The sequence below is a fragment of the Bombus huntii genome, chromosome 3 (assembly GCF_024542735.1).
Source record: "Bombus huntii isolate Logan2020A chromosome 3, iyBomHunt1.1, whole genome shotgun sequence".
NCBI lineage: Eukaryota > Metazoa > Arthropoda > Insecta > Hymenoptera > Apidae > Bombus > Bombus huntii.
Genome location: NC_066240.1, coordinates 8,886,061 through 8,901,491, shown reverse-complemented (window position 1 = coordinate 8,901,491; position 15,431 = coordinate 8,886,061). Strand labels below are relative to the sequence as shown.

At 40.6% G+C, this 15,431-nt stretch overlaps 1 protein-coding gene across 1 annotated transcript in view; it reads right to left on the bottom strand.

Annotated features, from left to right (window-relative positions):
- The window catches only part of LOC126864351 (dynein axonemal heavy chain 7), a 22,190-nt gene extending 6,759 nt beyond the window's left edge, over window positions 1-15,431 (bottom strand). Inside the window, exons 1-26 of the mRNA XM_050615621.1 lie at window positions 15,101-15,431; window positions 14,386-14,859; window positions 13,646-14,026; window positions 13,102-13,538; window positions 12,911-13,026; window positions 12,110-12,837; window positions 11,243-11,900; window positions 10,850-11,044; window positions 10,586-10,717; window positions 9,456-10,511; window positions 8,866-9,043; window positions 8,627-8,792; window positions 7,381-8,386; window positions 6,627-6,815; window positions 5,439-6,517; window positions 5,126-5,317; window positions 4,843-5,069; window positions 4,092-4,462; window positions 3,690-3,870; window positions 3,036-3,334; window positions 2,780-2,944; window positions 2,439-2,679; window positions 1,927-2,216; window positions 1,096-1,333; window positions 873-1,024; window positions 29-310 (exon numbers count right to left, since the gene is read on the bottom strand). Of these exons, the coding sequence (XP_050471578.1) occupies window positions 29-310; window positions 873-1,024; window positions 1,096-1,333; window positions 1,927-2,216; window positions 2,439-2,679; window positions 2,780-2,944; window positions 3,036-3,334; window positions 3,690-3,870; window positions 4,092-4,462; window positions 4,843-5,069; window positions 5,126-5,317; window positions 5,439-6,517; window positions 6,627-6,815; window positions 7,381-8,386; window positions 8,627-8,792; window positions 8,866-9,043; window positions 9,456-10,511; window positions 10,586-10,717; window positions 10,850-11,044; window positions 11,243-11,900; window positions 12,110-12,837; window positions 12,911-13,026; window positions 13,102-13,538; window positions 13,646-14,026; window positions 14,386-14,859; window positions 15,101-15,318 (9,651 nt within the window). The 5' untranslated portion in view covers window positions 15,319-15,431. The remainder of the gene's footprint in view (window positions 1-28; window positions 311-872; window positions 1,025-1,095; window positions 1,334-1,926; window positions 2,217-2,438; window positions 2,680-2,779; window positions 2,945-3,035; window positions 3,335-3,689; window positions 3,871-4,091; window positions 4,463-4,842; window positions 5,070-5,125; window positions 5,318-5,438; window positions 6,518-6,626; window positions 6,816-7,380; window positions 8,387-8,626; window positions 8,793-8,865; window positions 9,044-9,455; window positions 10,512-10,585; window positions 10,718-10,849; window positions 11,045-11,242; window positions 11,901-12,109; window positions 12,838-12,910; window positions 13,027-13,101; window positions 13,539-13,645; window positions 14,027-14,385; window positions 14,860-15,100) is intronic.

The window sequence follows — 15,431 nt, the reverse complement described above, 5'->3', positions numbered from 1 at the left end:
TAAGTCAAAAGTAAGAAAACGTACTTACGTAGGGAACGACGTCGTACAAAATTTTCGGCAGTGATTCGTCAAGTTTCATCGTGCTCGTGTTGAAACGAGCTCCATCGAGGAATAGACCGTAAATGTAAACACCATCGGTTGGTGGTTCAGGGAAAACAGTATCCTTCAAAGGGACAAAGTCGTAGACGAGCAAATCTATCGGTATTGAATATTTCCTCGCGTAGTTCTGTTGTGCGCCGGTGAGAAACGCCTGTGTGAAGTAGAAACCAGAGATCCAGAAGGATGTCGGTGGTCCTTCGTCGTACCACAACTGCAGCGAAAAACAAATAACATAGAAAGTATTATTTCCATCGAATCACTATTGATATCCTAAAACGAACACTTCTTCTTGCTAAAATATCTTCAATCTAGAGTTTCATAAAGAAGTATAGAAATATTTGAGCACTTACTATAAAAAGAACTTTTGAGATTGGATATATATTAATATATGACTATATTTTCGGATTTGTTTCAAACTTTAACAACATAATGGTGAAAGTGATGTCTCATTGCATCGCTAATAAAGTTACATGAAGTTTAATACAACACATGTAATATATTGAAAGAAATTTAGTATAGCGAGTGACCAAATATCTTCTCAAGTCATTCTATAGTACCTTGCTAGAATCTCAGATTATCTATCAAATGGGACAATTTATAAAGCAAAATAGCACAGACAAATAGCGCCTTGGAAAGAATATTCAAAGATTTATAAAATTTCGAACATCGCGTGAAAATGTTTCGTAAAAATATGTACCTAATTACATTTCCCATTATGAGATCGCTATGATAGATAGCCGAAGATCTTTCGCTCGGTATATACGTGCAGATACCTGAAGAAAAGCGAGCCTCTTCAAGAAATCCTGTATATAACTGCCTAGCGGCTTCAACGACGGATAAGAGTTCCTCATCCAGATCTTCGATATCTTTCCAGTAATTATCGATACGTAGACCTCCTCGAGGTCCGGGTTCATGATCACCAGACCTTAGATTAAGTTCACGAAGCCGTGAAAAATCGATAGACACCGGCTGGCCGTCACAAGCTTAGCCGTTTACCTTTGATCGCCTTCTGAACATTTATGAGGCTATTCCTGATCGTTTGCAGAAGCTTGTTGAATCTTCCCATTTCCTGGACTAGCACCGTGTTCATGCTTTGATTATATAACGTCGGATATTTCTCGAGTGCATCCACCAGATCGAAGTCGTCGGGCAACTTTGACAGAATATCAGACGCTACACCGTAGACGATCTCGTCGGGTGATTTTCCTACGTCTGTTTCCGTTTCTCCCGTGTCCTAATTGGAGGACGGAGCAACACAGGGTCTCGTTAGTCGTCCGCACGATTCGTCACGCAGAATACATTTAAGGAACCCTATTATATTTTGTGAAACACGAGGCGAGCCGAGGCGACCGCGTACACGCCTTAATTGTCTCGAAATTAATGAACGAAGATAATGATAACGACCGACCCGTGATACCAACAACCGAGATTTTCCGCAACGAAAGTGGCGAATATTTTTGATACAGATCGTGTCCACCATGAACTAGACTACGAATCTCCAGACTTACGATAAATACTAGAAAATGATGCTTTAATAATCAATACATTTAATAAGATTTAATAACGTTTCGCTTTGAAAATTCATAGAATAATCGAAGTGCGCATAACAAAGTGGTATTACCTTTCTCCTCGATTTTTTCAGCTAAGCAAGCATGAGATATATGAATAATAGAATGATAGTGTATATTTATTATTTACATGATTGAATGAATTTGGTTTCAATATCACTTACTTTAATATCCTGAATAGACTGCAGGATGAAACACGATATAATATTAAGACATCAAATTTCCATATGAAAATCAAGTTTCATAATATTAACCTCACCTGCGTTGCCAATAAGGAAGACAACATCGATGTAGTCTCCTGCTGATCCTTAATGATATCCGCATTGTCGTTCATCCCAAAGACACTAGGAGCAGTGGCCATTGGAAAGGATCTAATATATTCAAGAAATTCGTTATAATCACTGACTTCAGGTACATAGTATATACCACTAGGATCGAATAGGTATTCCTTCTGTGCAATGACTTCCATACAATAAAACTTCACAAGAATCGTATTTAAAGTTCTCCTATCCCATTCGTCTGTCACGCGACCGCCATAATTACATTCGCCTACGAGACAAATTAATTTTGAGTGAGAATTGAATTTTCTAAAACAGTACACGATATTCAAGAATACAATTCGTTGATGAACATTGATTAGGAAATATTTCAAATAGTATTTTACGTTAGTGCAATGTTGGCCCTAGATGGGTTCTTTTAAAAAGAAAAAAAGAAAAAGAGTTTAACCACTCAACTAACAAGTTTAACAGAGTCTAACAATTAATGCGATACCTGTTAAGTATTTCAAGGCCGTAAACTGAACGTCATCGTACTGATCCAAGAAGATTCTCAATTGCAGCGCACTGATCCGTAGGTCGGTCTCGTTGAACTCGTATTGATTATTCCAACCGATCGGCCCAAATTTCCTGCGTTCTTGAACAATCGCGTGGAAAAAGCACAAGGAAAAAAGCAGCTTCTTGAAAGCCTCGTTTTGCTTGCAAGTCTCGAAAAATTCCTCATCGCATATTGGGTCCTTACGAACGAAAGAATTATCAAGTATTGACATATGATTTTAAAAATGCTGTACGCTTCCGAAGATTTTATAAAATTCGGAACAATTATTTTTACATTACCTGCAAGAAAGATCTGATTATATTTGCTCTAAGTCCTTTCGGTGGCTCGTTGGTCATTTTCACACCATTCTGAAGGACGCTAACTGGAAAATGCTCCACTGGATAACTTGTCAGCCATAATCGGAAATCTGGATGCACAGTTCCTGGTGTGAAGCTTTCACAAATCTAGAAAAAGATTTTCCTCTCTCGCCTCTCAAATTTTTTGCTCCATCATACCATTCTGCCGCTTGATGGTCTGTCGACAATTCGGTAATACCTTTTCCAAATGTGGCATAAAACTCTTGGCAAGGTGACAGTTCTGCAGAACCACCCAGGTACCATTTTTCACTCCCTCGTCGATTAGCTGGGCGGCGATAACTCCTTGTCCTTGACCCAAAGAGAGGGAGAACAATCGGTTTGTACCGAAACCTTGATCGTCGGCGAATTTCAGTAGAACCGCCATAGGATCGGCGCCAGGCGTTAACACGAATATGAGGGGACTGCAGGAATATGAATCCGCGAACGACGATACCAGGTCGAAGGGCGGCGGCTCGATGTACTGTTGTCCCAGTTGTTCTACCACGAATTAATCGAAAATCGTTCGCCTTAATACGAAGCTTCGATATAGCGTAATACCAAACCATTTCTTTATTTCTGTCTTCATCTTTATTTTAATATATCTACATTTATACTACTATTTTTCAATATATAGCGAGTCACGAAAATATTTGAATTATTTATTATATATTTGGGGATATGTTGTACGCTATGCAAAACTTTTTGAATTTTGGTTCGCGCCGTAATGAAATACGATTGTTGTGAATATTCGTGAATTATAGTTTTCGAAATATTCAAAATATCGCGTGCATGAATTCTTCTTGACAAATATGTAAGCAACCATGCGACGTATTTTTACATGAAAATTTTTCACCTTCTACAAATTGCTGGACGGCTGGCACAACTTTGTCAGGACGCATACATCGCAGCACGATCATTCTCTCGAAAGGGTTGAGCTTGTCGTAAGGCGCGGGAAACGTTAAAGTGTGAGGCTCCATATGATCAAAGATGGCTTTCCAATCATTCAGCGTTGTCTCGAATGCGTTTTGAAATCCCTAAACGAAAGAGACTCGAATTAGTTACGAAAATGTATAACTATAGTCAATGGTAATGGTATAACGAACACTCTTTGAATTCGAACTACGAAGTAGGAATCGATCATGATGAAATGTTCGATATAACTCGGACAATAAGAATTTATTTTTTAGAACTGTGACCAATCGGGAATACTAAGATCTGGAACATAGGTGCCTTACCGTACCACGTTTCATCGTACCATAAACCCTGGAATATTATTCAAACGACACAACTCGTCCCAGGATTTCGAGGGTAGCCATTTCGTGGGATTTGCGAAAGGATTCTCAAGGCCAACGCCGCCGGTCAACAGAAACATCCATTGGGGCATCGAGAGTCGTCCCTGCTTATTCAGCAGGTTCACCGAAAGCAGCAGCGAGAATAAAAGCTTGTCCTTCTCGAACAACGACCGACATATGTTCACGTAAAGTGAGTAGGTGAAGTGCTTCGTGAGGTCCTTCAGTCGTTGCTGAATGTCTTCGACCCGTTCCGTGTTGTCGATTGTGCTATTGAACAGATTCACGAACCAGGCCAGAGAGTATTGATACATCGGATCAATATTCGCCAGGACAGCTAGAGAAAATTTTATTCAATTAAGATTAATTCAATTTTCTTTTGAATCTGCGAAGACACTTCAGTGGACTTAAATTCGCCATACAAACGAAGTCGAGGAGATTCTACGAGTCAAAATATTACATCGGTATATGTAAAATACTTTGTCAAATAAAACTTTAAGTAGACCTAGTTTCTTCAAAATATCATACGAGTCGATTCGCTTTAATACGATTGATAGTGAAGAAGGTGATAAAATTTGTACTTTAAAAGTGTTCAAACTCGAGTTTTTCAAAAATGGAGCTTCCAACGCAATTTTATTCTTCTCGATTTCCGTCTTATTTTGAACCATAGAATCTGCCTTATTGCACTTATACAGTAAAATGCTTAGTGTGTGTCACCAATCGTGAAGAAAAGAACGGTGCTGTAAGCAGCTATGGGCGTGTACTCCAATCTTGCAGCGTCGATAGACTTTTCCGTAATCTCAGCTGCCGTTTGTTTCGTGACTATCTCATCAGAAAGAGTCTTGGACGAACTAAGTACACTAATCGCTGTTTCATCCTCGAGAATATTTCCTTCTGCTGTCGACAGAACTTCCAGAATTTCGTCTTCGATCTCCTTCAGTTTCCTACGAAACAAAGTCGTTGGCGAAGATTGAAGAAATGTAATAAAACGTTAATGTACTTCTTGTTGGCGGCTCCTTGGACGATTAGCTGATTCTTCTCAGACTCCAAGTCTGGCCTTTCTTTGGCTACCACAATACCGAGGAGCTGATCTTCAAGGCCTATCGGTGTGATCATGAAATTCAGTAGTGTTACCTTAACTGCTACCTCCGGTAAATAGTGAGGATTGCGTAATTTAGTTGTAATGTAAAATCTGTAAAAAAAAAAAAGATAAGTAAAATTTATTCCACCCAACAGTATAGGAATTAATATATCAGACAGTGTCGCAATTGTTTTTGAATAAATAAATGTTATTTATTTCGAATGAAATGTACCGGAAATTGGCAGAGTACTCGATGACAGAATCCCCAACCTTGATACATTCCGCGCCACCAGACTTAAATGTTTGTTTCATCAAGAGCGGTTCCAATGCAGCATCAAGTTCTTCGCCCACATTCTCTAACAAAACTGGCTGTCCAAACTGTATAGCATTTTCTAACACTCTCATATAATCACTCTGCGACAATCTAATAACATGAATATTATTTTCCTTCTCCATATTCTTCACCCATTTGTTAGCCTGGCCCTGAGGATCGATCATCAGGGGCCATCGTCGAGAATTCGTAACAATTATCGCGTTATCTACCGAGAACAAATCACTGGGCAAACCAAAAATATTCCAGGACCGTATCAACACAGGATCACCTAGAATCTGAGTAAGCTGATAGTCCTTCGTACAAATTACTTCCAAATCGGTGCAAATCTGCACCCAGTTGTCGATTTGTTGCTGTCTATACTGAGTGGTGAACACTCCTAAATAGGCCACGATCCCGGAGCCGATGAGAATGTCTCCCGTCAGCTTGTAATAACGCTCGCCCAGTTCCTTCGCAGTATCGGACCATCTGGTGTACTCTCCCCCTAAGCCGCCAATCAACTCCCTGGCTCTCCTTAATCTTGCCTCGCACTCGTTCACTTCGTCCGTCATCGCCTGATACTCCGCTCTTCGTTCAGCCAACAGCTCCTCCAGCTTCGCCAATCTGTCACGCACTTCTTGGAGCTGACTTCTCTTCAAGTTCAATTGCCTCATGGCCTCATTGTAGTCGGCCTCCGCCAAGGCCAGCGCTTGCTTCTTCGGCGCCACGATCTTCGCCACCTTGTCGTACTCTGACAGAGCGAAGACCCATCTACAGAGACCTTCACAGGCGGTAGAAACTTGTCTGATTCGTTCTGGATCGAAGTTTGGATTTGTTAAGATAGTGGTGCGGATCTTCGTCATGATCCTTTCTGGAATGTTGTCCTTATCGAACGTTAATAAGGATTCGAGGAATTTCATGTCGCTCAATATGCGAAGAGATGGCCTCCAATAATCATCTATAACTCCATCTGGAGTCTTAACCTTCTCCGGTTTCACGTCCTAATAGGATAGAATTTGTATGGATCATGTTTTTATTCTTTTGATAAGCAGGCTTTGAATAAGTACATCTTTGTGGAGATTGAGTTTAGTTTGAAGTTGAAGATCGAACCTTTAAAATGCAAACTGCTTCCATCACCAATCGAACACCGGCTGGCGGTCGTTTCATGGATCGCACGATTTGAATATCCTGAGGAGTCAGAGTGTTCAAGGCATCGTTCGCCGCGTTTAATATCGGCATCACTTCTTGCAGATCGGCGTCGCATTCTGCGCGAATGGCGCTCGCTTCGTTCGCGACGACCTAGAAATTCGAATATTCTACTTTCAAAAAATGCTACAAAGGAATTTACGTACACGTACCGAGTTCCATGCATCCGACATACCGGACGAAAGTCATTTTTGTTACGAGCTCTACGATTTTCGTATTTCAAAATCTCATTAATATTAACAGAGCGCAAGCATATACGTTGTGGAAGCAATTTCAGCAAAAGTTATTAGAAACCGTAGAAAGCATGAAATCCTTTTTACAGAGCGAAAACTACTTAAATAACATCGCTGGAATTAACATTTGTGTCCTAATATTTCAAATTTAAAAGATATGTAGATTTCTCGAACTATATGCGAATAAATGACAAACATACTTCAAACTACTCGCAATTATCAGTAAGGACGCACATTTACTTTATTCTCTAGTATTTTCATACCCCAAGGTCTCACTAATATCAGCATAACGCAAAGATGCATAACGGAAGGAATTCGAGAGGGAGTAATTAGAAACCGTGAACAAAGGTGGAGTGGCCTTTACAGGGCGGAAGTTTCCTAAATAAAATCGAGTGACTGTGATCTTTAAGCCGACAACACCTTACCATGGCAGCCTCTTCGTCCCTCTTGACGACTTGCTCCATGGCAGCTACCTCCTCGCTTTCCCTTTGAACGTCGAGAAACGTGGCCTCCACGTCCTTAGCGGCGACAAGGAGCTTCGGTTGCAACGCGACTAAAATCTCTTGCATCTTCTCCACTTGCCTGTGAGTACTGTCCAACTTTTCCAAGCCAGCTTCGTACCTCTTTTTCCCATCGAGCGCTTCCTTCCTCTTTTTTGCGAGCAGGTCCTTGAAAGTGTTGATGAGCTCCAGGTACGAGGTAGGCGTAACGTAATTGTACCTCTTTGACTTCCTCAGGAACTCCTTTGTCAACTCCTGCGTGGACATATGAAAGAATTGGCACATCTCGATGCAGGCGTCACGTTCCTTCTCCGTTAGATCGATTTCGCCCAAGAATTTAGTCGCCACAGCGAGCAATGCGTCCTCGGGCCAAGGTTGCAGCCAATCTATCGTGCAACAATTCACCAATGCCGGAAATTTTCGAATTCTGATACGAAAATTGTCACCAATAGGCGACATGGTGACCACGATATGCAAATGTTCGCGAACAGTTTGTACGAAGAAATTGAACAAAGCCACGGGGCTGCCGTCTGTCTGCAAGGATCTATCTCTCTGACGATCGATAACTCGCATCTTCTCGCAAATATCGGATATTTCATCAGGTGCAAATATATTAGGAACCTCTCCGGAATTTAAAAGATTGCTAATGTCTTCCAGAAAAGTCTCTTCTTTAATTTGTGTATCCAAAAACAGGAAAGCTGTGTGCAGATCGCTGGCTGCGCTCTTTTTTAGAATGTCTTTTACGTCTTCGTGCCATTCGTATAGACCATACTGTTGAGACATTTCCACTTGAAACAATTCGTAATCTGAGATGTGAGCTGCTAATTTCGTTAACGATTGGCGCCCCGAACCGCCCACTCCGATTAATAACGCGTGACTTCGAGGCTGCATCATTATGCGACAGATCTTTGATAGATGTTCTACGGCGAATCTAGAGGGTACAATAAAATAGAAAAATTGCGGAGATATCTGGAAAAAGGATCTATAAGAGAAAATGGTGAACTAAGGGAATTATGATTTAACGTTATTTAGTTTTAAAAAATATAACAGTGAACGAGATAGGTGATAATCTATTTCTATGATAAATATTACTAGACCTATAAACCATTTTTTCAGAAAACTCCTCAATTTTCATCGTTTTTTACTTAAAATATACGCAACCGAGTAAAACCTGAAAAGAACGAGATTCATCGGTGTCCTCGAAATGGAATTATATTCAGCAAGATATTCTTCAGCTACGATTGCCAAGTGGTCTAAATCCTCCACTTCGGAATATAGCTTTTTATCCGCCAATATATCGTAGAAGTCACAATAAATCAGATTTCGAAGCTCTACTTCTGTCACCTAATTACGATTAAAGAAGATTATGGAGACGGTGATATATAAAAACCTTGCGTATTAGAAGAAAACGTACTGTGCCAGATCTAGCAGTAAGTAAATCTTGAAACAGGTGGTCCAGATTGTCATCCATATATTCTAACATGGTCCTTCGTATCTGCTCGACGAGCCACTTAATATCATGGTCGTCTACCAACCGATCACCATAAACGCGCAACACTTCGTGTACCCAGAGACGCTTTAAACTCGCCTTAAAACATTATGTCGGTCAGGAAATATTATGTAGTTCTCATACATATTTATGAATAGTAACCGTCAAAATTGGATATATTTATTTGGAGCATTATGTTATCATTACGTTAATAACAAAACACAAAGAAATTTATCTCTAATTCCATTTAAGATTGTAAGCTGTTGAAAAAGTTGAGTTTGTTTTACGTTATAAAAACATGGACCTTTAGGGTCATCTTAACGCTAATGCAAACGTGTAACCATGCTAATATCATTAGAATATCGAGCTTCCAAGGTCAGTAAAAGACACGCAAGACTATGAATAGTCATACAGATTATGTCATTAGAATTTAAAAGCTTAAGATTGTTCTTCGTAACCCTACAACGTATCATAGAATAAAACAGAAATTTATCTGCAAATAAATACTTACAGGTTTAGTGACACTTTCAGGCGTACACAGTAGCACTCCTTGAATCACTCTGGAAAAATCTCGTAAGTTGAACAAGTAATGGCATTTGGCCGGTGTCGGTAGAAGAAACACTCTAGTTTCTTTATAAACATCTAAGGTTCCGCTCACGATGTAGTCGACACTAGGAAAGTAATAGTCCGGAAATTCCTTGTTCGTAAAGTGCCATGTCACGATGGTGGAGAAGATGGTATTGAGAACGTCATCAGAGAATTCGGAAATTCCTAGGGTAAAGAAGTGTCTCTTGAACCGTAGCGTGACGTCCAATCCGCTGGATGGAGGACCCATCGCGCAAACCAGCTGAACGTCCACCAGTTGTATAGGCGTCACTTCCTTCAAATCGTACCACGTCCAATGGTCCAGCCATTGCCTCAACAACTCTATAGGTGGCTGTGCTCCGTACTCTTCCTTCTGTGGCATGGAGATATCGTCCACGAATACAACCCAATACTTTCCTGGCGGAGCTCCATATAGTCCCTTCTTTCGTCTGTCCAATTTGTTCATGATGATCTCTTGGGTTTGATTGGCAGTAGTCTGCGCGGAGAATATTACGAAAAGAGGTTTGAAAATTTCTGGGTCGTTCTTCTTCAATAAGAACTCCATGATGTACACTGACTTCCCGGTACCCGTCGGACCGACCAAAAGGATAGGTTTTTGATGACAAATTAACAGTTTAAACAGATGAAAGTAACGAACAGTTTCGATCGTGGGAACGATTATCTGATTCATTGGTATGTCTTTTGGTATTACTGGAACGTCTTTTAGATCATCCATCCAAGGTCTCCATTTGCCTCTACCTTCTTTGATGTATTTATAATCGAACACCAAACCTGTCATTGGTAAATTTACTACGTATGGTTTGGATGGATCGGTGGTTTCTTCGGAAACATTGAAACGTTCCCTGACATCGGCGGGGAATTCCCTCTCTGTTAATGCTCTAAAGAGATCGCTGAAGCATTCACGGGAGTCCACCATCAACGTGCCGCCCAACGCCCAGATACAAGAAAAGAAGAAGCAACCCTGAAACACCCTTAACACTCGTCAGTTTCTCTTTCTTCGATAGAAAAGGCTTGACAATGTAAGTATTTATGTACCTCCACTTGTGCCCTTAAATCTAGATCTGTTAGAGTTTGGAGATACTTCTCGTCGTGGTACTCGTCGAGGAAACAATCGAATAAGTATGTCACAGACCTAACCATATTAGCGTCTTGCATTGTTATTAATTCCTGAAGGTAAAATTAAAAACACGTGAAAATAAGAATAATACCAGGGCCTCCTTACACGATAATTTGTTAATTGATAATATTAGCAAATTGGCAAGTTTACTTTAATTGATTTATAAGTGACATCTTTCGAACCTTGACTCCCCAACGAAGCAGATGCAGGAGTGGAGGACAAAATCTCATGTACATCTCGTGCAAATGGTTTTTAAGATGCTCCGTGAAAGACAATGGTAAAGTGTTCAACCACGAGAGCAAAATTGGTTTCCAACCTAAACTAACTGGTTCCATGTAAATCATACCGCATCTTGACACTGTGGCAGGTGACGCGACCTATATCGATCGTAATAATTAGACTATGAGCTTTCGTTCCAATCTAAATTTTTATGAACGAAGCTAGAAAAGTAGAGTCTAAATAGAAATTGGTTTCTCTCTATAAATATCATACACTACCGCTCATAAATATGGCTTACAAAAGAAATAGATAAAACACTTTATGTAAAGAGGACAGGATAAATTTCAGTAGGCTACCTCCAAGTCCATAGGCTCAAAAATTAAGTTCGTGGTGGGCGCTAGCTGGATAATTTCCCCGGAGGTCAGGCAGAGCTTTTTATTGTCATCCAGGACAGTATTCATGTTCTCGATCCACAGGGCGTCGACCGGCCCATCGAAGACCAACCATTTCCTATTCAGGTTGGTGGAAGTCGCGAAAGCTCTGTAACTGACAGCGAGCACGCCGTCGCTCCATTCGTGCGAGGCCGGGTCGAACTGACCGTATAATTGACCCATGGTGATCGCCTTTGGATTGATAACGGTTATCTCCACCCGGTGTTCGTCCATCAGCTTCCGTTCCTCTAACAAACCAAGACAATCGGCCAATATTCTATAAGCCGAGGTTTTCCCTCCAAATGGTAGACCAACGATCATGAAACCGTGTCTGACGATCATCATCTCATAGATCTGCTGTATCTTCTCCAAAAAGAAATCAGTACACTGAATATTAGCAGCGGTACACGCATCCATCGTACACGCGTTTAGGTGAGTATAATCTGGCGGTGGAAGAACGACTCCGGGAAACAAATCTGAAGCGATGCCCTCGAAAAGAGGCAGATCGTGAACCAAAAATTTTGGCAGGTTAACATCCAATATACTTCTTAGCATGAGGATGTCTTCAGACTCGTCAGGATACCTGATCAAGAATCATAATAATTATAATCTGAATTAGAAAAGTTATAGTGTAAGAATCAGTATCTCATCTTAAATGATTTTGGGACACGAATAACCATTATAAATGATCGAAATTTTCTTTGATTACGGGAAATCAATTATGACGGAATTTTTCTTAATGAAATTTTTCGCAAAAGTTTTAAAAGTAATCGTCACATTCGATTCTCGTACCTGAGCTTTAAGTTGCCAGCTGCAACGAGGACAGATTTCACTGCCCTCATACCATAATCGTAATGATGCTGACTACTCAACTGCTCGGAGCAAAGTCTGTAAGCTGTGACGATTTTTACAGCTAGAGGTCTACCGTTATAAAAGCCATAGGAGTATAGCGTGTTCTCGGCGATCAGCGCGTAATCCGGCACCATCATGGCCACAGGACGGAACAATGCCTTTAGATTGTCCGGCAACTCTGATCTCCCCGCGTAACCCGGATTCATCGTGATAAAAATGGCGCACGTTGGATCTAAAAAGATCTCCGTGCCTTCGAATACGATCTTCTCAGCGCCGCTGTTTATCGCTCGTTGAATCGTTAAAATTTGTTGCGCTACTACTGATAACACTTCGAGATCGATTCGATTGAATTCGTCAAAACAAGACCAGGCGCCACAAGAAGCCAGTCCTTTGAAGAATTTTCCTAATGCGAGATAATCGAGGCCTTCGGAACAATTAAAGACGACGCACTGTTTTGCTACTGCTTTAGCAAGATCTTTCGTCGTCTCTGTTTTACCAGTTCCGGCGGGTCCCTCTGGTGCACCGCCTAGATGAAGGCTCAAAGCGCCGAATAGAGTTCGATAACATCTATCCGTTAAGGGAGTGATTACTAATCTTGAAGAATTGCCAAGGTACTCATAACCATAACGTTGCTGTGAGTTTATCATATAAGCCCACATGTTTTCTTCCTGAAATAAATATTTTTAGTAATAATCTTACTATTAAAAGATCTTTCTTTATTTTGCAGGAAGTTAGCCTGACCAGCCAATAGTAACGCAAGTGACACAACCATTTGAAATCGGTGTTCTTGATCACTTCCTCCTGGTGAAGCGACGCAAGCACGTCTTTCCCATGGACATCCAGCGTAACTAAAGCTTCTACAATTGTAAATCTATGTATTATATTTTGTACTAAGAAAATTATACTGGGAAGTATAACTTATGAATAATCACCAAGAGTGATGCGATTCTGTTTCGAAAGTTTGCCTCTGATTAACGATATAATGTCGTTCAGTTCTGCCTGACATTGATCCAAGTATCTCTTCATCCCTTGAACACCGTACGGCATCGATTCCTCTATACGTAGAGTCCAGTATGTTTTACCAACGCAAAGAATCGTTTGCCCTGGCCATTCCAGCACCCAGACCTTCCTCGATTTAGTAGGATACGCCTGGATCGCTAGCAGCACCTCATTTCGTATACTTTTTCGCATAACCGTTTCCAATTCGATCAACCATTTCTCTACTTGTCCTCTGGCAGCAGCTGTGGATATCGTCTCTATCAGTCGAACCTCTTCGTCCTCTGTCGATACCATAGCGACCACTTCGAGGTCCTCGTTAAAATGTAATCTATGTATTCCCTCGAAACATTTCTTTAGATGTGGCTGAACCCTGAAACAAATCGTTATAAATATTTCAAAATATTTTATTTCAACAATAACACGATCGTGTATAGTTGATTAATTTTTCGGAATCGAGTTAATAGCAATTTTTATTACCGAGTCGGATCCTTAGTTTCAGAGAGAATTTCCAGCAACTCGTCGTTAGACAGGAAAAAGAATCTCGGGAAGAAGAGTCGTTTTCTTTCGAGGTAATCATTCAGACCCTTTTGGATGTCTTCTAGTAATCCGTAGCTCTTCTTTAGCCGCTCCAACATTTTATCGATTTCGACGACAACGAAAACGCGAGGATCCGCGTGGACGGTCTTCATAATGTCACGCCAAGTTTTATCCACCGCGGAAAATTTTCTTCCTTCCTCTGGCATCTGTTGCTGTATATCCGGCGATGTGAAGATCGGCTCCAGGTACATCCAGATTGCCTGTACGCGTAGCCATTGGTCCAGAATATCTTGCAGCAAATGAAGTTTGTACTCCCATCTCCTGTTTTGTAGCGTTAGGTCGTTAAATTCCGATCATACTCGCAATATCTAGTATCGCTTGGAAAAGTAATAGCTCGTAAAAATATTTTACACTCCAATTATCCGTAACAAGATGTTAAAAACTGTTGACGATCTATGTTTCATAGGCTGTAAGAGCCAAAAACTTTTTACAACAGGTATTAGTCAGTTGAGAAATAGGTAGACACACAAAAAGTGAATGAAAATGTTAAAAACACTTGTTACATTTTTGTTCTTTTTGTAAAACCAACAGAACCCCCTTGGATCTATCTAATATTTTGTATATCATGAATACTACTATACTATAATAGTTCTAGCATCGATTTTCATTAATTTTCTTACAGTATCCTTGCTTCAAAGGGTTTTATGTTCGGCGAATTCTTGATAGTAACTGTCCTAATGATGTGATCGTCTAAAAGAAGTTGTATATCGTCGACACCAGCGATGACGTAGGTACCAGTATCCTTGAAAGGGTTCACCGTAAAGTATAAATCGGCCCAATCCTTCTCCATCTTATCCATGGCTCTTTCCAAGGTTGCTTCCTTCGACGCGTTGTCCGAGATGCTCTCGAACTGGCTGACGTATATGCCTAAATTCATGTCCAGAATCTTCGCCAATGTTAAATCGGGATCGACTTTTATCGGAATGTTTATGATCTCCGAAATTTGCTCCCAATGGCGATCCTTTAATCCTGGATTACCAAGCGTAAAAACGATCGGCATGTATTCCCTGAAGTCCTCGATTTTTTCCCGGACACTGGCTGCTAGCTGCCTCAAAGCTGGCTCTTGAAAACTTCTCTCCAGCTTATAGATCGTTCTGTTCGTGCAAACAGTTTTCATTAACCATTACACGTCGGAAGAATATACGTTTTATCTTTATTGCTAAATAATTCTTAAGGAATATAGGAGAATAACTTGAATTCTAATTATAATAAGTTATTCGAACTTTCACAAACATGAATATAGAAACAGAAGCTAAGGAAAGTCAATTTGTTTCGATCACTAAATATTCTAACAAGTAGATAATATTATAACGATTGCATAACAAATATATCGACCTGAACGCGTATCCTACGTCGTTATCGATGTCCTCCGGATTATAAGAACCGATCATTGAGTTTAACCACTTATCCTGCTTCGTCAAAAAGTCACAAATCGCGTCAAAGAGTAGTTTGAAGGGCTTCAGTTGATCAGCGATCTGTTTACGACGTGGATATTGCGTTATGTCCCAGCCAAACGATGCTTCTTCTTCGTTAAACTTATCGATCTTCTCCATGGCGGCGATCAGTCGGTTCTCTAAAGTCTGTGCCCTTCTCTGATATTTGTACACTTCTCCTATATCACCCCAATGTTGAATCTCGTCCACCTGTTTCGCGTAAGACTCCAATT